This window comes from Heteronotia binoei, chromosome 6 (genome assembly GCF_032191835.1).
Source record: "Heteronotia binoei isolate CCM8104 ecotype False Entrance Well chromosome 6, APGP_CSIRO_Hbin_v1, whole genome shotgun sequence".
Lineage (NCBI taxonomy): Eukaryota > Metazoa > Chordata > Lepidosauria > Squamata > Gekkonidae > Heteronotia > Heteronotia binoei.
Window position 1 is genome coordinate 76,836,354 of NC_083228.1, and position 27,691 is coordinate 76,864,044.

General features: G+C 44.5%; 1 protein-coding gene across 1 annotated transcript; it reads left to right on the forward strand.

Moving 5' to 3' along the window:
* The first annotated feature begins 599 nt into the window (after nt 1–599).
* Nucleotides 600–27,059, forward strand: LOC132573349 (solute carrier family 2, facilitated glucose transporter member 9-like). Its single transcript, XM_060240851.1, has 12 exons — nt 600–1,085; nt 8,093–8,191; nt 10,921–11,081; nt 12,113–12,237; nt 13,678–13,823; nt 14,545–14,677; nt 18,097–18,284; nt 18,903–19,013; nt 21,629–21,730; nt 22,724–22,799; nt 25,615–25,742; nt 26,757–27,059. The coding sequence occupies exons 1-12, from the start codon at nt 1,050–1,052 to the stop codon at nt 27,000–27,002; spliced, it is 1,551 nt and encodes a 516-aa protein (XP_060096834.1). The 5' UTR covers nt 600–1,049; the 3' UTR covers nt 27,003–27,059.
* The last annotated feature ends 632 nt before the right edge of the window (nt 27,060–27,691 follow it).

The following is a 27,691-nucleotide window of genomic DNA, read 5'->3' on the forward strand; positions in this document are numbered from 1 at the left end:
GTCAGAGAGATATGAGGGGCTTGTTTTAGATTGATGGTAGCTTAGTTGTTTCTCCCTTGTTTTGTTTTTGCTGCAGCATCCTCTGGATGCTGAATACCCACTTTGGGATGAATGCTCAGATGGGGTAACCGGTGGACATCACTTATTGGCACTTTTCCACAATAAAGACATAATGTTTTAAAGATGCCACAAGCCCTGTGTTTGTTTTTTTTACTCTGGTATGAATTTCTCACTGTATAGATTAGCTCAGCTGCCTGGAGCTCTAGGTCTCCTTTCTTATCACCAAAGTATCATAGTTGGTAAAATTCACCTTGTCAGCTTAAGCAGCAGAACACTGCTTCTGCCAACACTGCAGGGCGAGACATGCACTCAGCTCCTGCCACCATATATGTGAATTTGGCGATGGAAGCAACATGCCAGTGTGTGAGGACAGACTTGCAAGGTTTCCCACTTCCTGCATAAAACAGGAAACTGATGCTCAAGATCTTCTAAGCACCTTGCATTCTCATTGGCATTTGATTTTCCATTTGACATCTTTAAGCTGTCAAAGCTCCACCAACCTCAACTTCAGCCATCCTATGAACATAAAGAGGGTTAATCATGCCTTGGGCAGCTGCCTGTGGCGGAAGGTCCTAGCGTCTCCAGATCTTGTTCCTATATCTCTTTCTCAAAGGGCCGAAGTGAATCACATTAACCATCATGTGATTGCATGCTGCCTCCAAAGGCTTAGCTACAGAGAGCCTTCCCCCGCCCCCTGCCTCTTTCTTCCTTTACCCTCCCTTTACTGGCTTGGCCCCAATGCCAGTGGCTCTTTAAAAACTTTGTCCATCACTTGATGGTCCTGTGGATTACAGCCTCTCCCTGGCTTGGTGCTTTCTGGAGTGCCTTATAAAATCAAGTGTTATTTCACTTTGTTTCCAGACGCTTTCTTCTCTCTTCCTCCTGAGACAGTTCCATTCATGGGTCACTGAAATGAGCAAACACACCACAGCCAAGCCTCTTCACTTCTTTTTGTCTGGACATAAGAGACAGCAGGTTACATTTCCCAAATGGATGACAAACCCTGCCACAGGAAGATGACTGGGGTAAGTGATTTCTAGAGCCTTCAGTGTGGCACACAGCTACCTCCTTGCAGTCTGGCCGGCTGCTGTGCCCGGCATTCCTCAAGGGATTAGTCAGGATTTTAATTGCACACGATTTGAGGCAAGGGTTATATTCTCAGCTACTGTTCTTTGGGCTATGTAGAGTGACAGTTTCCTGCTCTCTTGGGTCTGGGGTTTAATGACCATCAGAGGTATCTAGGACAAAGGGGGGGGCTATTTTCAATCCAGATGGACTTCTTGTCCAATGGCAAAAGTCTTTCCAGCTGCAGATGTGTATCAGCCACATTGCTAGGTAGATCTTTAGTAAACATTGCATTTAATAAACCATGCTGCATTTCAAGCCCCATTACATTCAGCCTGTTGCATGTTTTTCTGTTATGGAAATGATGCTCAATGATGGCCAGTCATGCTTCTTCTACCGTTGCAACCCAAGAAAATTCGTGTTTGTCATGGGACTGTAAGTTTTCTTTTGGTTTGTTTTAGCTTTTGCTAGGCAAAATTCTTTTTAATTTGCACATATTTGTAAGGGTTTCCTTGATGCCAACTATTAGGTGTGGAAATGTTGGGGAATTGGGGAGGAGGGGCTCCATTCAGAAGAGCAACCCAAATTTCTCCCTTCCCCACAGAAGGTTAAATTCCTACATCTTCCCTGAGGAAAGTCCTGGGCTCCAAATGACTCATCATCTAGTACAGCAGAGGTGGCCAACAGTAGCTCTCCAGATGTTTTTGCTACAACTCCCATCAGCCCCAGCCAGCATGGCCGATGGCTGGGGCTGATGGGAGCTGTAGGCAAAAAAACATCTGGAGAGCTACCATTGGCCACCCCTGTAGTACAGGACAGAAGTAAACCTCAAGAGTTTCCCATTTAAAATAATAGTTTCCATTTAGCCTGGAATGTTGACAACCCATGACTATCAAGTACAACAAAGTAACCTGGGGGAGAGCATAGCGTGGTTTTTGCACAGGTGCTACATGCCTAACAGGTACTACATGCATTTATAAGTGACCATTTTTTTTGAAAGACACAAGATGCTAAACTTTCAAATGGGGAATGGCAGGAACCCCAGTTTCCCAACTATCACCCATAACATACAGACTTTTTCTTTGTTCTCATAAAGAAAAACTGGCCCATGCTCACTGAAATTGTGCACTAAATTTGTCTCATTCATCCCCCCTCAGATGCAGACATGTTCATAAAAGCCTTTCTCTAATGAAGATACTTCATCCATATCATGCCATCCTCTGTGTACAAGGAGGGGATCCAGAGGGGAAAGCCATCTCTGTTGTGCATTCAGACCTGGGAATCACCAAGTCACTAATGGGTTTCCGATTAGATTACAATTCTCAAATTAAGATCCAGTATAGGATTCAAGACTTTTCTTCCTCATATTTCCTTGCTTACTTCTTCAAGTAAGGTTGGTTAATCATCTGACCAATCTATTCTGGGTAATTTAAGCTGGAGAGTCCCATCCATTTATTCTGATGCTAAAATATATCTCTCGGCACCTTGCTGTATGAAGAACATCCAGTCTGAAACTGTGGATGCTTGAATGCTGCGGAATTGACTTCCTCTCATCTGTTCACATTCAGTGACTATATCATCTACCAGAATATACTTTTATTTCAATGCAGTTTTCTCCAGTTATTTGGGGAGATTATTTCCCTGTGTGTGTTTAAAGAGTCTTGCTTTTCCTCACATGTAACAGGTTTTATTTTCATCGCTTAGTCAAAGTGCCTCTTCTTTTGCTGGGGGAAAAAATCTGTTCTGGCTGCTATAGCCACATTCAAATTCATCATTGAAAACTTCTGTTTGTATGAATAAAGCTTGCATGTCATGCTTACGTGCTGCCCTTGTGCATGGAAAGTGTTGGGAAGTTTCCTGGTTAAGAACTTGTTGTGATGTCAAAATGCAGGTTCCTGGGCTATTTTTTTCTCCACAGGCTGAGATTCCAAAACACATGTTTGATTGAAGGCTTCCCAAACCAAGAAGCATTCAGTCATACTCTGCACATAGGGTTGTCACCTTCCAGGTGGAGCCTGGAAATCTCCTCGAATTACCACTGAACTTCAGATTTCAGAGATCAGTTCTCCTGGAGAGCATTATACCTCACTGGGGACCCTACCCTCTGTAAACCCCACTTTCCACCCCCAAATCTCCAGAATTTCTTAAACTAGAGTTGCAAAAGGTATCTATACATGAAGGGAGCTTCATGCTATAATGAACAAAAAGGTTTGTCCTGAAGGCACTGCATGTAAGCTTTATATTAACATCCTGAATGCCAGTCCCCTCTATTTTGTTTACAGGCATTTTGAATTGACCAGATTAATTCCTATTTAACAAAGCCCATCCAAACACTTTCTAACAAATGCAAACAGCACATTGGCTGAGGTGGCTGTGCTTCTTCCTTGCAATCATATAGGTCAGCTCTGAACTTTTTTTATGCCTGCTGTGTTTAAGAATTTTCCATCTCTTTTTCTTACAGGAACAAAATTGTAACTGAAATAGTTTAAATCATTTTCCAAACCACCTGATTACAAGGCTCAACGTGAACTGAGGATTCTTTTAAATGGAGGATAGCATTTTCTTTCCAAGAGACTGATTTTTAGAATTCCACAGTGAGATTCTGAAAGAGAGACTTGTTTTTGCATTCCTGACTAGAATAAATCATACATGTGTAAAACAAATTACTGCTCATTAGTACTAATCTAAATACTGCCCTGTTCCTCAGCCTTTTATTTATTTGCTTATTTATTCATTCATTCAATTTATACCCCACCCTTCCCACTGAGGTTTTACCATCTAAACCAGTATTATGAATTAAATTATAAGCTTAATATTTCTGTGTTTATTTTCATTTTTTACTTATGCTATGTTATCTCTGTTTCTACTAAATGCACTATCCATTGAAGATAGTTTTGAATCTTCACTAGGCTTGCCAGTCCTCAGAACCAGGTAGGGAATCCCCTGGTTATGCAGGCTCCTCTCTGCTGCCAGCCAGCTGACTGGTGGGGAAAGCCCGTCCCAACAGCCATGATGTCCCTTTAAATCTCTGTAGGTTAAGAAGAAGCTTGCAAACTGTATTTGGGAATGTGTATGTGCCTTTAAATCTCAGCTGGAGGAAAGCTGCATGGCAGCAGGGGTGAGCAGGGAGAGCCATGTGGCTCTTCCTGGTGAGCGTGTGAAGCATGTGAGAAAGGAAGAGAGCAGAGTCCCTCTGTTTGTTTTGCATTTGTTTCAAAAGTCATTTGTATAGTGAACTAGAACCTGATTATGCAAACCTGCTCTGTTCCTTACTTTCAATTTCCTGTGTTAGTCTGAAGAAGTTGATTGAAATACAGTAGATTGTTACATTCAGCAACTCCTGTGAATAAATTGCCCCAGTGAGATCAAAAAAAGTGTGGGCTTGCAAACTGTGGCTGCTTTGTGAGTCTTTCTGTGTGTGTGTGTTCCTTAATAAAGCCATGCTTAGAAATGCTACCAAAGCCCGGCAAGGGACTTGTGGGGGTAAGGCTATTTTTACTTTCATTTAGTGGAAGAATAGCTGCTGGGGAACTCTTTGAAGGCAACAAAAAAAGACAATGAGGAAATAAAGACTGTATTCGAGGGAACTGTACTGCAGTACTTTTATTTATTTGTTAGGGAATGGGAAAGTCTCCAGGCTCCACCTCCAGAGTCCCCAGGTATTTTCTGAGTTGGACCTGACAACCCTAATCCTCATCATTCTGCTGTGGAAGCAATAATTGGGTGACCATGGGCCAGTCACACACAGATACCCTAACCTATTTCAAAGGCAGGGCCACCGACAGGATGGGACTGCGAAACCAAAAAAAAATTGGGGGGGGGGGGTTTCAAATCAGCTGCAAGGCACCTGAAGCTGGTGTCATGCTGTGTCCACTGAACACCCAGTGGGCATTTTCCTCCCCCCACCCCACTTTCTGATAACCCTGAAGAAGGGGGAATGGCCTCCAAACTGGGAGATCCCCTACTTTCAACTGGGGATTGGTAACCCTATCCCACAGAGGTCCTTCCCAGGCTCCATCCCAACATCTCTAGGAGTTTCCTCAGCAAGATTTGGCAACCTACCCAACCTCATCTTTCTCCTCTCCTCTGTTTTATCCTCACAAAAACTCTGTGAAGTGGGATAGGCTGAGAGTGTGTGATGGGCCCAGAAAGCTTCCATGGCAGAGTGGGGATTCAAACTTGACTTTTCCGAATCCTAGTCTGACACTGTGACCACTGCACATGCCTGGCTTCCATTACAAGCAGCATGAGGGGCATCTGGAGATAACCTGGGCCAGGATATTCCTATTCCTTTCATTTTTGGCCTTGGAACTCTCATGACCAACCTGAAGTCGGTGGCCAATTTTAAGATTCTTATTTTTATTTTCTAAGTTATGCCTGCCACAAATGGACAGACGGACATATGGATCCTTTTATTATCATAGATGGATGGTAACAGCCAGCCAAATAGGGCTGCCAGCTCTGGGTTGGGAAATACCTGGAGATTTTGGGGCAGAGTTTGGGGATGTTGGGCTTTGGGGAGGGAAGAGACTTTACCAAAATGTATTGCCATAGAGTTCATCCTCCAAAGCAGCCTTTTCTCCACAGGTACTGATTTTGGTCATCTGGAGATCAATAGTAATAGTGGGCGATCTCCAGGTGCTACCTAGAGGTTGGCAACTTTACTGCCAAGTGATTTGTTTTTATTATGGTAATTTGTTTGGATCAAGGTCATGGGGTGGGGGGAGGGCAGATTGAATCTTTGTCCAGGGGCCTATGGTGGCTCTCAGCAGCCCTGCTCACAGAGTTCTTGTGCGATTAAAATGGAGGAAAGGGTAAAGTTATAGGCCACTTTCAGTCCTTATTGGTAAGAAAAGAAGAGCATAAATTAAGTAAATAAGTAAAAGCTGATAAGTTCTCCATTGAACTCATTGAAGTCACTCCTGGGCTGGTTCTCCATGTTAGAAATATAAGTAATACTTTCCTATCAGGCTCTCTAACAAACTGAGCAGATTCCTAGTAAGTTTAACCATGCTCAGATTCCTTGGCATTTGATTCTCTTTAACTCTAAGCAAACATATTTAAGATTGGCCTATAAACTTTTTTCTGTTCCTCTATGTTTCTTGTAGGAGTCAAGTTGCACCTTTAAGACCAACCAATTTTTATTTAGAACGTAAGCTTTCATGTGCTCTTAAGCACACTTCACCAGACGAGGAATCCAGAACAGTGAGCAAAGCCATACATAGCTGAGCAGAGCCATACATAGCTGGTTGGCAGTGGCCCAGAATGCAACATGGTACAGATTTAAGAACCAATGACAGTGAAGTAAAATTATCTGGCAGGCAGTGGTTTAGAATGTAAAATAGTACAATGAAAGAATAGTAAAATTAACAAATTGAGCAAACCTTTGATCTCATGATCAAATGAGAATGATGCTCATGCTACGCAGATCAAAGGTTTGCTCAATTTGTTAATTTTACTATTCTTTCATTGTACCATTTTACATTCTAAACCACTGCCTGCCAGATAACTTTACTTCACTGTCATTGGTTCTTAAATCTGTACCATGTTGCATTCTGGGCCACTGCCTACCAGCTATGTATGGCTCTGCTCAGCTATGTATGGCTTTGCTCACTGTGCTGGATTCCTCGTCTGATGAAGTGTGCTTAAGAGCACATGAAAGCTTACATTCTAAATAAAAATTGGTTGGTCTTAAAGGTGCAAATTGACTACTGCTTTGTTCAACTGCTTCAGACCAACACGGCTTCCCGCTTAGATCTATGGGCTTTTTCACACAGTCTATGTATTCCGGTATGGAAGCTGGTCAGTTACTGAACAGTAACGGGTTTCTGCTGGCATTTCAGACAGACCCGATTCAGTAACTGGCTGCTACCGGAATATTCTCACCTTTTCACACACTCCCGCAGCTGTCCCGGTAGTGAGGCGTGCCTGAGTCGTTACAAACAAAGAGCAGCTTCTTCCACTTTTCAACCCCTCCTTCCGGGTTGAAATCGCTATGGGGTGCTGTGTGAAATGTCCAGTATCTAACCCGGGAGCAGTTTTCGCGCCCTTTTTCGCCCGCCGGCGCGCGCGATCTCCGGCTTTTTTTTTTTTGGAACGTCGGGCTAAGATCGCTATAGCGCTATAGCAGCATCACAACGTATCACAACAGCATCACCATAGGGATGCCTGGGCTCCATTAAGATGCCAGATATCGCCACCGCTGAAACCTGGTAACTTATCTCAATAGAGCCTAGCCATCTCTATGGTGCTGCTGTTGTGATTAAGATGCCAGATATCGCCACCGCTGAAACCTGGTAACTTATCTCAATAGAGCCTAGCCATCTCTATGGTGCTGCTGTTGTGATACGTCGCTATAGCGCTATAGCGATCTTAGCCCGACGTTCCAAAAAAAAAAAAAAAAGCTGGAGATCGCGAGCCGGCAGGCAAAAACGGCTGGCGCTGGTGGAAGCGAGATAAGAGCGGAACAGTGTGAAATGGCTCGCTTCAATCACAGAACCCTACTGGAAAAAAACAAACAAACATGTGTCTGAAAACTCCCATCCCTGTCTCGGATTACTGCAAGCGGCACAATACCGACTCCCTTCCGGTTTCCACTGGTAAGTGTGAAAAGGGCCTATGTTTCTTGTAGTTCTCGATTCTTGCCTCCTGGAATTTCAGTGCCATTTTTTTCCATCACCAATGTTGGTAGCCTCACCAATCTAAGACAACTCTTGAGAGGAAGATGAGAGAGATTTGGGTTTTTCATGGTCCATTTCCACAGTTTTTCTGGCAAAAGAGATGCTGGAACTCTCACAGGTAATGAAGGAGAAACACATGGCTGCCCTTCATGAACTTTTAAACATTTTTTGAGAATTTTGTTTCCATTAAGAGGTTCCGGGACTCTGTTCTGCCATGTTCCTCCAGGGGAAAAGCCCTGTCCATTTCCATCCTTTTCTTGTCTCACATGCATTTCTATCCTTCCCAGCAACTCACCTTCCCTCTGATGGCAGTTACACTCCTCTCATCCTTTGGATCTTCCATGCTATATGGATACAATCTGGCTGTGGTAAACTCTCCAGCCACGGTAAGACATTTGCCTCTTTCTTGGTGTTTTGGAGAGCTTGGTGAGAACAAGAAGGCTACTGTAGAAAACTCCCAAGCTGGGCAGGTTAATGAAGTATCGCAATACTAGATCTTAGATAGAAGAATGCCACTGAACTGATGCCATTTATGGGGAAAAGAGTATATGAGCACATTTTATAGAGGGTTTTTTTGTTGTTTTTCTTCTTTGATAAAAAGGCCAGGGTAGGAGTTTGTTGGGGGTCATGGAAGGGATAAATCGATGGTGCGGTCTCATTTGGAGTACTGTGTGCAATTCTGGTCACCGCACCTCAAAAAGGATATTATAGCATTGGAAAAAGTCCAGAAAAGAGCAGCTAGAATGATTAAAGGTTTGGAACACTTTCCCTATGAAGAAAGGTTAAAACGCTTGGGGCTCATTAGCCTGGAGAAACATCGACTGCGGGGTGACATGATAGAAATTTACAAGATTATGCATGGGATGGAGAAAGTAGAGAAAGAAGTCCTTTTCTCCCTTTCTCACAATACAAGAACTCGTGGGCGTTCAATGAAATTAATGAGCAGTCGGGTTAGAACTGATAAAAGGAAGTACTTCTTCACCCAAAGGGTAATTAACATATGGAATTCACTGCCACAGGAGGTGGTGGCGGCTACAAGCATAGCCAGCTTCAAGAGGGGATTGGATAAAAATATGGAGCAGAGGTCCATCAGTGGCTATTAGCCACAGTGTGTGTGTATATATATATATATATTGGCCACTGTGTGATACAGAGTGTTGGACTGGATGGGCCATTGGCCTGATCCAACATGGCTTCTCTTATGTTCTTATGCATATATCTTAGAGCATATTGTTAAGGGTCTCATAAGATGTGCTTGCCTTTGGTCATGCATAAGCTGTCAGCAGCCCTACTTGCACTGGATTGTCAGGCTCAGCTCTGATTTGCAGCTGAGTAGCTCTGCCTATACAGCCCTCTATCCTTCTGACTTTAAAAGCGTTATGTCAAAGGTGACAACTTTGGTGGGCTTCAGAAACCAGGCCTTTTTAATTATGGCCCCTCAACTGTGGAACTCCCTCCTCACAGAGATCTGCCTGGCACTTAACTTGCTGAGTTTTAGAGGCCAGGTACTTATATTTTTATTCCTCTAATGTTTTTGGTGACTTCTGCCCACACCATTCTTCTTATGTTCTTGGTGGCCCTGTAAGAATACTTCTTTTGTTTTATTGTAGCTTTGTTTGTTAGTCAAATGCTGCTTTTAAATGAACTGAATTTTATACTCCTTTTAAGCTGCTGTGATTTTGTTTTGGTCTTCTGTAGTACAGTCTTTTAGTATCGTAATTGTTTGAGGTTGTTGGAAGGTGCCTCTGGAGTGGAAGCTGAGAGTGCAGGGAGTCAGTGTTTTCGATACAGCGGCTGGCATTTTAATAGCTCAGAATGGACATTCCATCCTGCCTCCAATTAGAATACTGCGCTTTTTAGGGGGGGGGGAGGGAGGAGAGAATGGAATAAGAGCCACTAATTGTCTGGATATATTCATTCATTAAAACTGTATGTCTATGATATAGATAATATAGTGTTCTATCATTAAAGCAGAGCTTTTTTAATGCAAGGGGGCATGATTTAAAACTGGTATGTGGCACCATAACCTGAGCTGACTGTGCTGGAGAGCTCCTCACACAGGAATGAAAGATCAGGTGAAAGAGCTTTAGGTCTCTAGAAGTTATACAATTACTCCCATTATTACTTCACTGTATTCTGAGGTTCATGCCCAAAGTTACCAAATCCTGTACCTTTCAGAGACTTCATCAAGCCTGGCCAGAGAGGACTGGGCCACTTCCATCTTCTGTGGGCCCCTATTTAATATGATAAAATATGTATCAGTTAACAAGAAGTTAAACCAAATCATGTGTCTTATTTGCTTACATTTGTGGCTTTCGCACTGAGATAGTGTGTCACAGTGCGGTCTGAGAAGGATGTTCATAAAAACAAGTTGTGAAACTCAAGTGCCCAATAATTAACACTAAATTTCTGGCCTAAAATTGCAAGGCTGCCCACAAGGATGGGGATCCTCCTGCTGCCAGTTCCATGTTCCCATTGCCACTTGATGGAGCAGCAGGAGCAGAATGTGCAGGGGGACTAGCATCATGTGATGCCATGACATCACTTCCAGTTTAGAACCTGGAAGTGTCATTATAGCATTATGTGACACACTAGATTTTGCCAAATATCCATGTCAAAAAACAGAGATCTGGGAAAATTCCTAGAGCATTACTCTCATAATCTCTTCCATGTCCAAAACTGGAAGTGAAGCCAGGGTATTATGTGACAGTTTTCAAAGTCTCTACCCACTCATTGTTCCTGAGGGTTGCCCTCTGATGGGCTGTAACTTTACTGTGGCACCATTTGAGCTCTCCTGGCCTCTATTGTAGATTAGTCCTAGACTTCATACAAGAGGCACGGTCTCACCTAATGCTATCCTGGGATATCAGAGACAGCGTTGAAATGGAATGGAAAACATGCTTGGGTACAAGTGTGCACAAATACTCCAGAAACTCCTCCATCACTTTCCAGAAAGCATACAATAGTTAGGAAGTGCTGAACCCCAATCTTTGTCTATTCATTCTGGATGTCATTTCATGAGAGACTCCAACTGCTTTGTGGTGAATGTGGGGGTAGAACTCACCCAACTTTCTGACATTCACCCCCTTTCCATGTGACATCTTCTTCCTTGCAGCACATCAAAGCCTTCTACAATGCCACATGGTCCAAGCGATATGGACAGGGCCTGACCCAGGGCACACTCACCCTCATGTACTCCCTAACTGTCTCAGTCTTTGCTCTGGGAGGCCTAGTGGGGTCCTTTCCTGTTGGAATGCTGGTCACTCGATATGGCAGGTAAGAACAGTGCTGCAAAGCAGTGATTCTGCAAGCATAGGAACAAAAAAGGGTGAGCAGAAATGTTAGGATTCAAAATGGAGATCCTGAGGAAGAAGAAAGAGCTAAAACTGAGTGTCAAGATTTGGTCAAGGCAGACATGAATTTGAAAGGAAAAGAGTTAAAAATCACAGAACAGTTCTCATTTTGCTAGATCCAGAGTGGTTTGCCAATTACGGGCTTAATCCTCTTTGCATCAGCTTACAGTAATAGTGGCATCCTCTCTCTCCTTCCCTCTGCCAGTCTATATTTGTAAAAATCTGAAATCAACACAAAATTGCAGGTGTCAAAATCCACTCACCCTTTATCCTGGCTATCAGTCTGTGAAATGGATCTGAGCTTGGACTATTGCCACCTTTTTATCTGTGCAAAACCAAGTTTCATGTGTTCTAGCAAACACCTCTGGACATCACAACTCTCCAGCTCATTGGGAGATCTGGCTAGTCCATTCTCAGTTCTCAGGTGAACTGAGAAGAGGAAGGGGTATCATCACTCAATTTGAATTTCAAGGAGAAAAGAGGATGATGTAACGGTGTCAGGGAAGCTAGGGGCTACTGGGTTTTATGCTACAATGGAAAAACTGGAGCTTGGAACAGCAGTGTTAGGGGAACTAAAGAGGAGAAAAGTCCATGGTAGGAGTGATTAAAATCTGGAATTTGCTACCAGAGGATGTAGTGATGGCCACAGGAATAAACAGCTTTAAAGTGGGATTAGATTCATAGAAGATAATTGGCTACTAGCCTTGGTGACTAAAGAGAACTTCCTCATTCATAGGCACTAAACCTCTGAACCCCATAGTCAGGAGGCAACATCAGGGGAAGGCTTCAGCCTCTATGCCCTGCTATTGGCCTTCCGGAGGAACTGGTTGACCACTCTGTCAGATAGGATACTAGACTAGATGGACCAGTGGTCTGATCCAGCAGGGCTTTTCTTATATTATTATTTGAAACTTTCCAATCTCAAAACATCTCATTCAATGGCCTCTCTAACAGGAATGGGACCTTGATACGTAGCAGCTTCCTTGTCTTCCTAGCTGGTATACTAATGGGGTTCAGTCGATACATGGAATCACCTGAGATGGTCATCATTGGGCGTTTCATTACTGGAGTCCACTCTGGTAGGCAATGCTACTTTCTCACCAATCTTGCTGGCAGGGCAGTAGGCAGGGAGTACAAACATGCAGCACTTGAGACATCCGGTTGCAGCAACACTCAGGCCTGTTTCTCACAAACAGTAGCTCAGGAGGAAAGTCTGTTTCTAGATTGCAAACGGGGGGTTCACATGATTCAAGTTTGCTTCACATTTTTAAAAAATCGTTTCACATAAGAATTTAGCAAGTCCATGTTCAATCCTAACCCTAACCTTAAAAATCCTATGCACAGAAAACAAGCATGCTTGTTTTCTGTGCGTAGGATTTTTCACCAGCATGCAAAAAAAAAAAAAAAAACCCACCCATGATGAAGTGGTACAATCCAGAAACAAATTTGCCTTCTCATCTCTTGATGAGACTGATTTTATTTTTGCCAGTTGGCTACAGATGATCAGACAAAGGAGTGATTATGCCAAGATTACATTTTACCACATAACTGTCCTGTTTGTTTGTGGGGAAGGGGTTTGTGCAAAAGCCTGCATTCCATGAAAAGCATACACACCTTTGCATGATTGCTTAGGGAAGCGTGTCATGGTTTCCCACTTCCAGGCCATTGTCCAAATGCCCAGCCCAGTTTCATTTATTTGGATACTTTTCCTTACAGTTAATCTGTGCATTTGCAACCAATCACAGTACACATCTTGCAGTTTTTGTCTCTGGCTTCTTCATCATTCCATCACTGGCATTTCCCCCCTTTACACTGCACCAGGCTGATGAGGCTGATGAAGTGGATGTTCAAATGCAGCTTTTATTAAGGGAACTAATCCAGGCCCATAGTTGAGGGAGGAAGGCGTTCAGTGAAAGCATGAAGATTAATGCTAGGAGGATAAGGGTTGAATGTGAGGTGAAGTGAATGTGGCAAGTTTCCTGGACTTGGCAGGCTCCTTTATTACAGGCGACCTCCTTTCACCTGCTTTTCTTTCCTGCCCCACACTTCATACTAAAACTTTGTTCCCCTCAAGTGGCCAAGTAATTTGCAGTCCTTTAAAACTTCCTCTTGAAGTCCTTGATCCCTCTTTTGCTGATGAAGCTCTAAGTTGAACTTGATTTTCAGAAGGTTCTGGTTTTTAATCTGGGTGTTGAGCTCTGGGCTAGAAAATGCTCATCAGTTATTGAATGCAGATTCTTTTCTATTTAATGAATTTTCTGAATTAGAATGTTGCTTGTGAAATGTCACTTCATACAGCCCTTGTGCTGCTGCAATAGACAAACCTGATGGTTACTTTAGAATTAATGAGTTCAGTCGTGCCTAACATAATTAGCTCATGTTTAACTGAAACTCTGAGGCTGCTGGGTCTGTGTCATCTTGGCCTTGTAGAACCTTTCCTCCTCCTTTGCATCATGTCTGCTTAGTTGCCATTGGTCCTCTTGGCACCTGCCCTCCTTTTCTATTCTCCTTCCCCTCAGGGATCTGTCTCAGTGTGGTGCCCATGTACCTGGGAGAAATTGCCCCTAAGAATCTGCGTGGCTTCCTGGGCCTTGTACCGAGCATCTTCATCTGCTTAGGGGTCTTCTCTGCACAAGTCCTGGGCCTTCCAGAGCTGCTTGGGGAGGTAAGGGCCTGCTATGAGGTGGATGTTCAAAATCCATCCCAGCGCCACATCAGCAGTTCCAAATTTCAGAAAGTAAATTGAGGACAGGGTGAGAGAGACAGCATTTGCCATCCTTTAGACTCACTGTATATATCATCAGCTATAAGGAAAAATAACATCTGGCATTAGTTCAATAGAATAAAAGATGTAAGATACAAATTAATATAACATCTCTGTTATAGAGAAAGGAACCATTGCCGTCAAGGATTATGCTGGAGATTGGCAGTACTGGATGGATTGTATTGGGGGGGGGGGTGTATCTATCTGTCCAGGTCAAGGCCCAAGGACAGATACAATTTACTGTGGCCCAGGGGTCTGGGGTCTGTCCAGGTTACAAGCTGAATACTATGCTATGTTCCTTTAATGTCATTTTACAAACAAAACATTTTATGATTAGTTATAAGATTGTATGAACTCTACTGAGGGAGATCTGCCACAATTCAATACCAGGCTTGGAGAAACAATATTTGGGCTTAGTTCTGTTCCAGTCACTTATTTCACTCTGCATATGAACCTCTTAAAGTAAAATTTTAGTTCATTCCCTTCTTTCCATTTAAAATGTTGGCCCTTTACATTTCCTGGAGTCCAGGGTAAACGAAATGTGTATTTCAATTTCTGCCTTGCATGTGCTCCTTGCGAGCATTGATCCTACCTCTTGGGAAACTCTTTTTCCCTCCCTTAGGATGCTTACTGGCCTCTCTTCCTCTCAGTGGTGGTTATTCCAGCCTTCCTGCAGCTCTTGCTGCTGCATTGGTTCTCAGAGAGTCCCCGCTACCTACTTATTGAGAAGGACAATGTCCGTGGAGCTACTGAAGGTGAGTGGAATGCATCCTGCTACTTACCCCCAACAAAGGGATCTCTTGGTTTGGAGGCCCTGCCCCTGCTTCAGGGTTATCAGAAAGTGGAGGGGGAGGGAAATGTCTGCTGGGCATTCCATTATACTCTATGGAGACTGATTCCCATACGGTATAATTGAGAATTGTTCCCTGGGTATCTGGGGCTCTTGGGGATACTGTTTTTTGAGGTAGAGGCACCAAATTTTCAGCATAACATCTGGTGCCTCTCCTCAAAAGTCCATGAAGGTTAAAAAAGAGAAGAAGACTGCAGATTTATACTCCGCCCTTCTCTCTGAATCAGAGACTCAGAGCGGCTTACAATCTCCTATATCTTCTCCTCCCACAACAGACGCCCTGTGAGATGGGTGGAACTAAGAGGGCTCTCACAGCAGCTGCCTTTCAAGAACAACTTCTGCGATAGCTATAGCTAACCCACGGCCATTCCAAAAGCTGCAAGTGGAGGAGTGGGGAATCAAACCCGGTTCTCCCAGATAAGAGTCCGCACACTTAACCACTACATCAAACTGGCTCTCTAGGGCATCCAATTCTATGAGCCCCAAAAGAGGGTGCCCTATCCTTCATTACTTTCACACGGAGGAGAGGCATTTAAAAGGTGTGCAGTCCCTTTAAGTGTGATGGCCAGACCTTCCTTTGGAATTCAATTAGGGTTGCCAAATCCAACCCCAGAAATATTTGGGGACTTTGGGGGTGGAGCCAGGAGACACTGGGGTGGAGCTAGGGGGGAGGGGGGAAACGGCGCCCGGGAGCGTGGCGAGCCGCCCTGCAGCTGCCGCCTCTGCTCCGCTCGCCGTGGCTGCTCCTCTGAGATGGGCTCAGCCTGAGCCCATCTTGGAGGAGCAGCCACGGCGAGCAGAGTAGAGGCGGCAGCGGTGCAGCAGCCTCGCCCGCTCCGCCTCTGGGATGGAAGCGGAGGGGGGGGTGGAGGCGGGCCGGGAGCGTGGCGAGCTGCAAGTCCGGGTCCTAGAAGGGCCCGGATTCGCAGCTCGCCATGCTCCTGGCCTGCCTCGCCCTCCCCTGCGCTGCTGCCGCCTCTTGGCTGCTCCTCCGAGATGGGCTCAGCCTGGGCCCATCTCGGAGGAGAAACTGCGGTGGGCGGGGAGGGGGCGGCAGCCTCACCAGCTCCAGGATCCGGCGGCTCAGCGCCGTTTCCCCTCTCTCCCCCGCTTCCATTTTTGGGGGGAGTGGGGGAAGAGGGTGGAAATCCTGGGGTCCCCTGCCAGGGCGGGAGGGTTGGGAAGCCTAAATTCAATCATGCTTGCCACACCCTTACTCCTGGCTCCACCCCCAAAGTCTCCAGATATTTCTTGAGTCAGACCTGGCAACCTAGGGGAAAATGAAGTGCTCCTCAACAAGTCCTTGGAGGCTCCATACTATGCAAGTGGGCCTGGCCCAGTGGCTGCACCACACAACAGAGCCACAGTTTTCCTAGACAGAGGCTGCCGGGGGGGGGGGCAAGGAAAGGGAAAGCTGAAGATGGAGGGCAGGTAAAGGTAAGTTGGTTGCTGGGTGGGAAGGAGAGACGGAAGCTGGGAAAAGGGCTTTCATGGAAGGAAAAGAGGAAATAGTGGAGGAGAGGGAAGTGATATACCTCTTGCAAGTCCTTATGGGCAAACATACAAATAAATAAATACAAATATAAATACTGTAAATATACAAATAAACAAATACATCAAATTATTCCCATGAGTTAGTGGAATAGCAGTTTTGCCTTTTATGCAGCTTCTTAACCTTTAACTATTCAGATTCCTTTGTGTGCCATGTTATAGTGTCACCCAGCAATCTTTGGGCGTTTTCGCACTGACCTTAATCGGCAGCGACGTCCCTCTTCACCGCGCAGGATCTGCGCGGATTTCGCACCAATTGCTGCAGAGCACCCGGAAGAGCTGCAAAGTCCCGCGGCTTTTGCGGCCAGAGGCGTCACTAGGGTGGGTTGCACCCTGGGGTATAACTGATTCAAGTCACCACCCCCCATTGGGCATCACACCTTTTGGAGGGCTGCGTCACCCCCTCCGCACACAACCCCGCCCACTTCACATGGCCCCTCCCTCATCCGTAATCCAAGATACCAGTTTTGCAGCATTTAAGTTTCCCCCACTCACCCACACGCTTTTAGCTGAGCCGGCGGCAGCGCGGCCCCGGTTTCAGAATCCCGGCCAGCCCACACACAGCAGCAGCGTTCTAGTCCCAGGACCAGCCCCTTCCTGTTGTGGGGGACCATGGGTCAGTGCCTGGGGGCAATGAGAATGCTCTGGGGGAGGGCCGATGGCCCCCTTGGCCCCGCCCTAGTGACGCCGCTGTTTGCAGCGCAAATGGAAACTGGTTTTTGGCGGTTTCCATTTGCGCCACAAAAGCTGCTGGACTTTGCGGCTCTTCCGGGTGCTCCGCAGCAATTGGTGCGAAATCCGCGCAGATCCTGCACGGTGAAGAGGGACGTCGCTGCCGATTAAGGTCAGTGCAAAAACGCCCTTTGTGTCTTTGTTCATAATACTCCAGAGTTAATTTCATTGCCTAAAATGTATTGAAGTGTTCTGTGTTCTTTTTTGTCATTAAGTACATTCATGTGCTTTAAGTAATCTATAATTTACAAGAATACTAATCCCTGTGAGGCAGTCTGAGAGGTTCTTGTCCTTTTATTTAGGTATGCTTATCAGACAAAAGTCCTCATATTAACTAATGTGTGTAGAGGTATTTGTACTTGTACTACTAGCTTGATAGAATGCTTGTACCTACCCCTTGCCTTCCTTGGGTGTGTAAATGACTAACTTCTCTAGCCCCAAGGCCCGCTATTCTCCTGAGGGTGTTCCTGGGACTGGAAGTGGTTAGCTCCATATATAAAATTGGCACATGTAGAAGTTAATGTATATGAGTACATGTATTCAGTCACAGGATATAGGTAGTAATTCCTGTATGGTGGTGGCCAAATGGAGTGCTCTCTTTGGCAGATGGGTGCACTCAACAAATCATTGGCTCATCATGTGTCAGTCACCACCTCTGGGTTTCCATTGGCTGATTCTCCTGTCCCCCGTCTGCTGCAGGTTTAGGAACAATGAACAAACTGCCAAAACAGTCTTACCTCAGAAACAGAAACATCTCCAGTGCTTCTCTGTGTCCTCCCCATCAACCGGCCTCAGAAATGCCTTCACTTTGGTGGGTGGGAAGACAACGGGGGAGGGGGGATCACCCAGAGCCTCTTTCTAGAGCCTGTTGTATTTTTCTGCACACATTAACTACAAAATTAAAAAGTGACATTAAAAGTGTGGTGTAAGTTTTCCTTACAACTTGAAAACATTTTTGGCATTGGAGCTACTAGCTATGATTTGGAGCTACTAGAGGGCCATTACACCATTGTTCTTCTGCCATTCACTTTACTTCCACAGCCCTGCGCTGGTTCCTTGGCAAAATTGATGTGGAGGATGTGATTGAAGAGATGCGGGAAGAACAGCGCTCGCTTGCCTCTGTGAAGACTGTGTCTGTGTGGCATCTCCTGACAGACCGTTCTGTGCGATGGCAGGTGCTCTCTGTTGCAGTGATCAACATGGGCATGCAGCTTTCAGGAATTGATGCTGTAAGAGCTAGCAGGGTCCTAATTCTCAGGACATTTAGTCCATCCACCATGTCTACCTGTTGCCCATCTCTTCCTCCTTCTACATCTGCACATTCGATGTAGCTTTAATGTGTCCCTTTTGTTATACTTGTATCAGTAGCCCCATTACACATCTATCTACATTATCTCAGTTAACTGGAGCTGAATAAAACTAAGCCTCCAAAGACATGAATCACAATTGGGAGACATTTACCCATCAGTGAAATATTCTTTCTTCTTCTATGTGATGTGCTAAAAGTGATGTCATTTCCCTAAGACCATGTCTTGTAGATAAGTATTCCCATTTCACAAACGGGGTACACAGAGAAACACTATCTTGTTTATGGCTACCCCCACCCCATTATATTCATTAATTCTCTCTCGTTTGTGTTCAAGAATTAGTCAGAAATTATATATGGGAAGTTATGCATGTGTGTATATGTCCACACTCCATTCCAGTTCTACCTCCACTCCAGTTTCCTACCTCCACAGATGGTATTCCCAGGATGGATCTGCCATTTCCATTCAACCAAAGAGAAGAAAAAATTCCAAATTAATTGGGTCTGCTTGAGCTCATGGCTTTCATCTCTTCCTCAACAGATCTGGTTTTACACAAATGTCATTTTTGAGAATGCTGGCATCCCTGATCCAGAGATTCCCTATACCACAGTGGGCACCGGAGCCATTGAGGTTGTTGCTGGCTTGATAGGTGTAAGTGCGGAACATTGTGGATTGGGTGCTGCTTGCCTTTATGGTGAAGTGGTTTTAGTGCTACTTTTTGGCTGCTGTGAAATAAACTCGTATGTCCTTTTTATAATGAGCTGGGACATTAATCTTTTACCTTAACACTAGGCGCTTGCCAATGTTTAGCGCACACCCTTAGGAAGCAAAGGCTGATCTCTAGCATTCTTCAGCAGGAAAGAAAGAACCCACAACTGAGTGGTGCTGTATTGTTGTCTCTGTCCTTTTAGGCTTAATGTTCATCTCAGTCTGCCAATATTAAGGGAAAGATTGCTGGGCTGAGTGAGCAGATGAGGTATCAGAGGGTAGCTGAGAAATTGCTCTGATTCTGAGTTTGTAGGCTAGAGTGACCTCCACTGGCTGCAAAGGGTCAATGCCCGACAGGGGATTGAAGAAATCTCTGGGCTGGTATAGAAGAGAGGCCTGGATGGTAGCCAGAGGTGCTTATGGAATTTTAGAAGGGAAGCCATGGTAAGGGGATGAAGAAAGTAAAGAAATGTAATCATGCAGGTATTGCATTCAAGATTAGACAGAGGGAAATTTAGGAATGGTTAAATAAGTAGGGATATATGGAAAGTAACCTTAGAGGGTATAATACAGCCCCACCCAGTTGTGGGTTCTTTCTTTCTTGCTGAAGAATGGTAGAGATCAGCCTTTGCTTCCTAAGGGTGTGCGCTAAACATTGGCAAGGGCCTGGTGTTAAGATAAAAGGGAATGGAAGGAGAGGAATATCACCAGCATCAGATTTGCTTGGGAGAAGTAAGTTGGACCTTCCACTTTGAAGCATGAATGGGTTTCTTTGTCAATGCCTGATCCCAGCAAAAAGCACTTTTAAGCACTCATTCTCTGATCTCCTCTTGTTCAGCACTGCAGCCAGGGAAAAGCTAGCACTTCTCACTAACTTGGTCTCCTTATTTACCAGATGCTGCTTTTGGGCTAGTATTCATTGCAACTTCACCTATTCTCCTTGTCTGCTCCTGCCTAGTGAATGACGGCAGCAATGCTTTCTTGGCCTGAGCATCAGATCAGACAAAGGGGGGCTGGAAAGAGAGTTGCCTGGAAGAGCTCTCTAGCTGTCTTTTATTCTCCATTGACAGAAGGGAGGGATGGAGAAGGTGGTAAGCACTATCAACTGCAGAGTGAAGCTCCATTCCACATTCCTCCTTAAATGGGGAACCTCTGAACTAGCCCTTAGAATCCCCAGACTTAAAGAAAAGATGAATTTGAGGAGTGGCTGTTAGGTGAATTTGTATGGTGGCATCAGGGGCTATATTGGTATTGCAGGACCAGTCTTCACATATTCTCACAAATTCATAGTGCAGCCAATCAGACTTTTTTTGCCCCTGGGAGTCACATAGGCACTTAATTATATACATTATCCCTGTCATTGAGAGGAAGAAGGGTAATCAATGGCATCTCCTATCTACAAGGGTGACTTGTCAGTAATCCTGAAGGACAAAAATAATTTATTGAGTAAATAGCTTAGGTCCTGCTATTGGAAGAAATTTGTAACACTGATTTGCCTTGGAAGGTGATTCTGAGTATTGTTACTAGCCCATAAATTTGCATAGAGCAGACTGGTAGAACAAGGGCTTCAGAGGGGCACAGAAGTCACTGTCAAATGCAGATGAACTCAGTTGCAGACTTACTGGTCGCATTGGATAGGCAGGCCTTTGTGGGGGTTTTGTTTTGTTTTGATAGACCAGAAGAATGGACTAATCCTGTGCCCAATCATCTTGAAGTTACCTGTTTGTACTAAAGGTGCTGTACTCAGCTCTGTCACGGCCTCTCTGGTTCCAAATTTCAGCCTAGCTGGGGACAAGTTTTCAGCCAGGTATCACCACTCAGGGCTGTTCAAGTGTCAGACCTGAGTTTCTCACTATTTCACAAATGCACAGCTCTCCCTCCCACCAACTGCCTTTTGCTGCCCATCAGCAATGCCTAACTCCGGCAAGCTCATCGCTCCATCAGCCTGATTGCTCCTGAGTGCCAGCAAAAACGGCCCCCAATGGATGCACTGAGGTTGGTTATAAAATTACAGGCATTTGTTCTGCTGTCAGCAGCTTTCCTGCTTTGGTTTCCTTCTGGCAGCATCTTTTTCCCCATCCTGGAAATTTCAGGCTTCTGGATCCCAGAACATCCTGTCCCTTCCCCCACCAGACCTAATCCCCCCCACACACTGCTGAAGCAGAGTCAGGTTTCTACCTCCCAGGCCACAGCCAGTCTGCTGGATGGCATTCCTCTTCCATAAATGTCACCAATGACTGTGTCCAAGCTTCCTCTCCATCAGATTTAATCAGGCAGGCCCATTCGTACCACCTGTGTTTAATGTACCATATCTCAGGCCCTACCCCACGCAAGAAACAAAACCAAAGAATTATTAGGACCTAACCCATTCATTCTTGGAATGCATAATTCAGGAGAGCTGATGTTCCCATTATTTCCTCACTGGACTTCACCCTCCTACTTGGTATGAAGACGGAGCCCTGAATTTCTACAAGTTAGCATTCTGGCTCTCATAGACAAGCAGAGGGATAGATGAACACAAAATCCTAATGTAACCAACTTCTTCGGTTTTTTTACAGTGTTTCACTATTGAGAAGTTGGGGCGCCGGCCTCTCATCATCACTGGATTTTTCTTCATGGGCATCTGCTGCTCAGGCATTACCATGTCCTTGGTACTGCAGGTATAAGCATTCTCTTAGCTATGGCTATGCCTGTAGTACAGATTGGTAACAGAATCCCTGCCCATAACATCCACCCCACCCTCAGACATAATTTGGTGGTCCTATTCACTATGCACCTCTTCACTCAGAGGTTTTCTTCCCTTCTTGTAGCTACAATGTTCATGCAAAGATAATTTGGTCCTAGTCAAGTGTGGATTATTTTAATGCACAGTGACAGAGCTTTAAGTATTGGGATTTGGTGGGTGTATATATGGGAATCATAGCTAAGTACAGAAAAAAGAAAGAGGACCCACTCCCGAAAAACCTATCTAGCTCCCTTGGATTGTTCTAACTATTGACCATTTTGCAGAGCTCTTCTTTGGGGTCAAAGTGTTTGCACAGGTGCAGGCAACACCCTCCAGCTATCAACTGAGTTATTTCTTGTTTGGATTGTGTTGTCCACTGGATAGGGGACTTTCTCATGTTAAGTTTTCACAATTTAATCTATTTGTAATATTCCTAAAATATTACGAGGATCTTTGTTGCTAATATTCCTGTTTTAAATTTTAAAGTACTGTTGGATTATCTGGCTTTTAACATTTTGCGGTTTGTTGACCATTTAATCCACAATTATTCTATTGTAATGTTTTTATTGTGATTGTTTATAATATGCTGTAAATTGCTTTGGATGTTAGAAAACAGTGGGATACTGATTTTTAAATAAATAATATGTGACATGCCTCTAGAAGTACATGACTCATGCCGCTGAAGGGTGGGTACCAGGAAAGGAAAGACTCCAAGCTAAGATAGTAAAGAGCTGTGGATCAGAATGTTAGATCTAAGGTGTCTGATCAAACAGGAATAGGATAGCCTGCAATATACAGTCTGGAACTGAATTTATCAGTGGAATTGTTGCATGTAGAGATGGCAGGGACAGTGCTGGAATCTGAGAGCAGGAGAAAAAGAGAAATAACTTCTGCTAACTATTCTGCTGAATGTCTATTCTTCCTGCAGGCTACAGTGTCCTGGATGCATTATGTCAGTGTGGCATGTGTCATTGGGATCATAGCAGGATTCTGTATGGGACCAGGTAAGTCCCTGGTGCCAAGTGTAATGCCAGCAGAACTGGGGGGAAGGGGCTAAAACATCAGAAGTTTGGATTGAAGAACATCAAATAAGCTAAGGGTGAGGATCTTAAGAGCAGGACTGTAAGGGACAAAGGGTGAGAAGTGAGTCATGGGATACAGGTTAATCTAAGATGTCAAGAAAGTCTGTGCCTAGGAAATGAACTTTGAGAGCCAGTTTGGTGTAGTGGTTAAGTGTGTGGACTCTTATCTGGGAGAACTGGGTTTGATTCCCCACTCCTCCACTTGCACCTGCTGGAATGGCCTTGGGTTAGCCATAGCTCTGGCAGAGGTTGTCCTTGAAAGGGCAGCTGCTGTGAGAGCCCTCTCAGCCCAACCCACCTCACAGGGCGTCTGTTGTGGGGGGGGGGAACATATAGGAGATTGTAAGCCAGTCTGAGTCTCTGATTCAGGGAGAAGGGCGGGGTATAAATCTGCAATTCTTCTTCTTCTTTCTTCTGAATTGTCCTCTGTGTGTGTGTTTGTGTTACCCACAGATTTGGTTGAAGGTATAAATGTAGACTTGGCTGTGAAATTTTGAGTGCTCTAAAGGTCATGGGTAGTGAGACAATAGCAGGAAGTGATTTATACTTTGATATAGTTCTGTGGCTTCCTGTCATACCTGAGACGTGGCAGAATGTGGGCTGTCACTTGAAATTCCAAAGGCCCAGTGCTATCTTGCTGTGGACTGCAGTCAGTTCCTTTGCTTGCTGCTAACAAAGGGGTGAAAGCACAGCACTCTAAATATGATGGACGAGGCAGCTGCTGGTTTACCCAATTGATGTATTAGTGCAGCCGCCAACAGATCCATAACTCATTGTCGGCCCAGAATTTATTCGCTGTAATTACATCTTTAATTAGGATTTTAATGGCTCATTGTTCACAAACAATGATGAATCTGACTTTTAAAATAAAAATATCTCTCTTCCCACTTTGGGTGATCTGTGAGCAATGCTTGATCAGGGGTTCTCTTAACATTCCCTGGATGGATTTTTTTATTAAAGTTTTTTTTAATTATCTGAGGAAACAAATCTATATGCTCCTGAAAGAAAGGGATGGTGCTTAAACTGCCACAATCAAAAGAGGCAGATCTTTGTACACCAGGGCAATTATTATAGAACTGAAAAGATCCAAAGTTTTTTGCCCCTCTGTAGGATAGATGAAAGATGTCTCCAGTTACCAGAATGCTATAGTTGACCCAAATCCTGGAGGGCAGGAATCTTGAACATTTTTGTGACCCTCTTAAAGTACTTCTGTTTTCAAGGAGTTTTCAGGGAGCACTGAATAAAAGTATTCATAGGGTGGAAGGCATACATGCTGAAACATGTTGACTCATGGAAACATCATTAACTGCTCTTTAAAGTTCATTATGGGCCACCCACCAGGGCTGGGGGCATAATTTGGGGCTGCTGCTTGCTGTGGAAGATCCTCCAGAGATCAGTTCCCCTGGAGAACATGACTTCTTTTGAAGGTGGACTGTATGGCATTATACCCTGTCAAGGTCCCTCCCCTCGCCAAATCCCACCCTCCCTCCACTCTTCCCTCTCCCCCCCCCCCCGCAAAAAAAAATTCCAGAGCTTGGAGCCCTACCGCCATCCCTGGTGCCCAAAGAAATCAGCTGGGTAGGTCTAATGGATGGGCCAGCCCTAAATAGGCCATGTATACACTCAGATGTGTGTTCCAGTGTGGATTCAAATGTGCATCTGAGTGTGGTTGTTTATCCACATTATATTGCTGTCAATGATACATGTACTTGAATGCACCTTCTGACATAATAAGAGCTAGGTCAGGATTTTAAACTGAGGATAATGCAGTTTGTAGTCATCCTATCACTATGTAGTCAGATCTGACTGGCTCCATCTAGCTCAGTTTTGCCAGTTGTGACTTTCAGTGACTCTCTATACCTTATGGCAGAGAAAGGCCTTTCTCAACCTTTCCTGAATTAGCTGAATGCAAAACATGTGCTTTTCCACTGAGTCACAGTGCCTCCCCTACTTGACACCTGATTGACTGGAATCAAGGTGAGGGAACTTAACATTTTTTTAAAACATCAAGGTGAAAAAAGAATTAACAAAAAAAATCAGAGAATGAGTAGATTCAACCATGCATGAAAAACAGTACAAAACTGAACACAGGAAACTAGGGAAGCTTTTTACAATCCTCAAAGGCACTTTCCCTCCTTGAAAAATAGTTAAAAGATGAAAATTTGGTGCAATCTATTTAAGTTGACTTCTTTTTACAATTGCCATTCTAGTTTGTCTCTGCAGAGACTTATCTCCTCTTGTGCCAACAAGAAAGAGCCAGTTAGGTATAGTGGTTAAGTGCACAGATTCTTATCTGGGAGAACCGGGTTTGATTCCCTACTTCTGCACATGATGTGACCTAGAGTCATTTCTCACGGAGCTGTCTCAAGAGCAATTCTTTGAGAGCTCTCTCAGCCCCACCTACCTCGCAGGGTATATGTTGTGTGGAGAGCAAGGGAAGGAGATTGTGAGCCACTCTGAGCCTCCTTTGGGTAGTGAAGGGTAGGGTATAAATCCAATTTCCTCTTCTAAATATCTCATCTTGTGGCAAGAAAGGTGGACTGTAAATAAAGCCATTAAATAAATAATCTTGTGGATAATTGCAACCTCCTAGGAGCCTAGAATTTAAAATTGCCTCCTTCAGTAGAAATTGAATCAGCCCTAAAAAGTCATTTGCAGAATCCAGCTTTGTCTCTCTACCATCAGTCTGGCTTTGTCTAAAACCCAGCTTGGCCTAAGCAATGTCTTTCTCACGCAGCTGGGGTCCCCTTTTTGATGACGGCTGAACTCTTCAAGCAATCCCACCGCCCATCTGCCTACATTGTGGGTGGGTCCCTCAACTGGCTCTCAAACTTCACCATTGGGTTTGTGTTTCCCTTCCTGCAGGTAAACGTGATGCTTTGAGTGGGTGGGGTGTGTGTGAAGATCTAGAGACAGAGATTCTCATGTGACAGTTCTTGGATAGCACCCAAGCGACCAGAGTGCTATATCTTCTTCCTGGTCTAGAAAACTCCAGCTACTTCACAGCATAATACTTTCTTGAGAGAAAGTGAACTTTGAACTGAAAAAAACAAACAGGTGGCTATAACAGGCACACTACGACAGTGAATACTCAAGAAGAACAGCCAAAGTACTACTGAAGGAAACACTGGTGTAGACAAAACACTGAAATAGGCTATGGCTTTCCAGACTTCATTTTATGTCTTATACTGGGGCCCTAAAAGAGCACAGGAGGACCAGTTAGCAAACTTCAGATTACAAGGGGAGAGAACTTGCAAAAAAGACCCAACTGACCTCAGCAGATCACTCCCTAATCCAGGTCACAAGAATGTACCAAATGGCAAACCAGCCCTACTTCAGGCAGCATGTTCTATCAATTATACTCACTACCTCTAGACCAGAAAGTACTGTCTTCTAAAGGCAACTGGAGCTTCTCTCAGATAAACAGCATCAGTAAGGTCTGAGGGAAAGATCCCAGTTGCTTGCTGCAGGGCAAGGCAATGCTATTGGCCTTTCTTGGGCACCTCTGGCTTGACTAGCTGTCTTCCATTGGACCTTGCAGGCATATTGACAACAGTTGGGGGAGTTGTGCATTCAACACTGCTGTAATGGGGGAATGAATCATGCTAATTTATTCCAGTAATAGTTTTGGGCCTTTCTGGCTACCAATTTTAGAGCTATGCACTCTAGAATATCAAACCCTCTGCTCAGTGAGGAATGCATCAAGAATCTGTGATGGTTAGGGAATAGTAACCAGGTCTGAGTTCCATAAATACTTAAAATGGTGCTGGTTGCTTCCTGTTGTGTTGGACAAAGTGTATATATCACAGGACTGGGAAATCACAGGACAATCACAGGACTCTGATTGTCAGGCTGACCCTACTTTCTTTCCATCTCCAGATGTCAACTGGTGCCTTCTGCTATCTGGTCTTCTGTGGCATCTGCATTCTGGTTGCTTTGTATGTTTATTTAATTATCCCAGAAACGAAAAACAAGACATTTATGGAAATCAGCCACATCTTTGCCTCTCGCCACTCCTTCTTCTCCTGCTTGCCAGACTCTGTCAAGATGGTCAAGTTCAATGGCTATGGTGCCCTGGAGAACAGCTCCCTGGAGTTCTCTGGTTCTGAATCCAACCCAGCATGATGGTCTCCCATTTGCACTTTTGGAAAATGACTGTCCTTCCTGTTGTGAAGCCCTAGTCTTCTGAACAAAAGGAGTTGAGAGTTCACACTGATTCTCTTCCTTTGGTGCCTTTCTTCCTACCTTGGTCAGCAATACAAAGGGACTTGGGAAGGAATTTGGGAAGGAATCTTTGATTCAAATTTACTGCCTCTTCCCTCCACCCCAGCCCTTTCCTTCTTCTGATAGTTTGAAGTCAAAAGAGCTAGGTGACAGCCATTTTCAGGAAACTGGTCTAAACAGACTTTCAGGAATGTCATAAGAACATAAGAGAAGCCATGTTGGATCAGGCCAATGGCCCATCCAGTCCAACACTCTGTATCACACAGTGGCCAAAAATTTATATACACACACACACACACACACACACACACACTGTGGCTAATAGCCACTGATGGATCTCTGCTCCATATTTTTATCGAACCCCGTCTTGAAGCTGGCTATGCCTATAGCCGCTTCTTTCCTGTTGCATGGAGGGCTTTAGGTAGACATTGATACACTTGCAGGTTTATAGTATATAGTTTGAGGTCAGAGAGGTCAACAACAAGAAGACAGCTCTGTTGTACTGCAACTGACCAGCAACCTAAAAATCTCACTGATGGACCAATATAAAATTTACACATATTTCCAAGTGTACAGTAATATATATACAT

Bases quoted from the DNA above. Each gene is read 5' to 3' on its own strand.
- LOC132573349 (XM_060240851.1), top strand. From the start codon at position 1,050: ATGGATGACAAACCCTGCCACAGGAAGATGACTGGG. The intron at 8,192-10,920 runs GTAAGACATTTG...TCTTCCTTGCAG, and splicing joins TGGTAAACTCTCCAGCCACG to CACATCAAAGCCTTCTACAA. The intron at 13,824-14,544 runs GTAAGGGCCTGC...TCCCTCCCTTAG, and splicing joins TTCCAGAGCTGCTTGGGGAG to GATGCTTACTGGCCTCTCTT.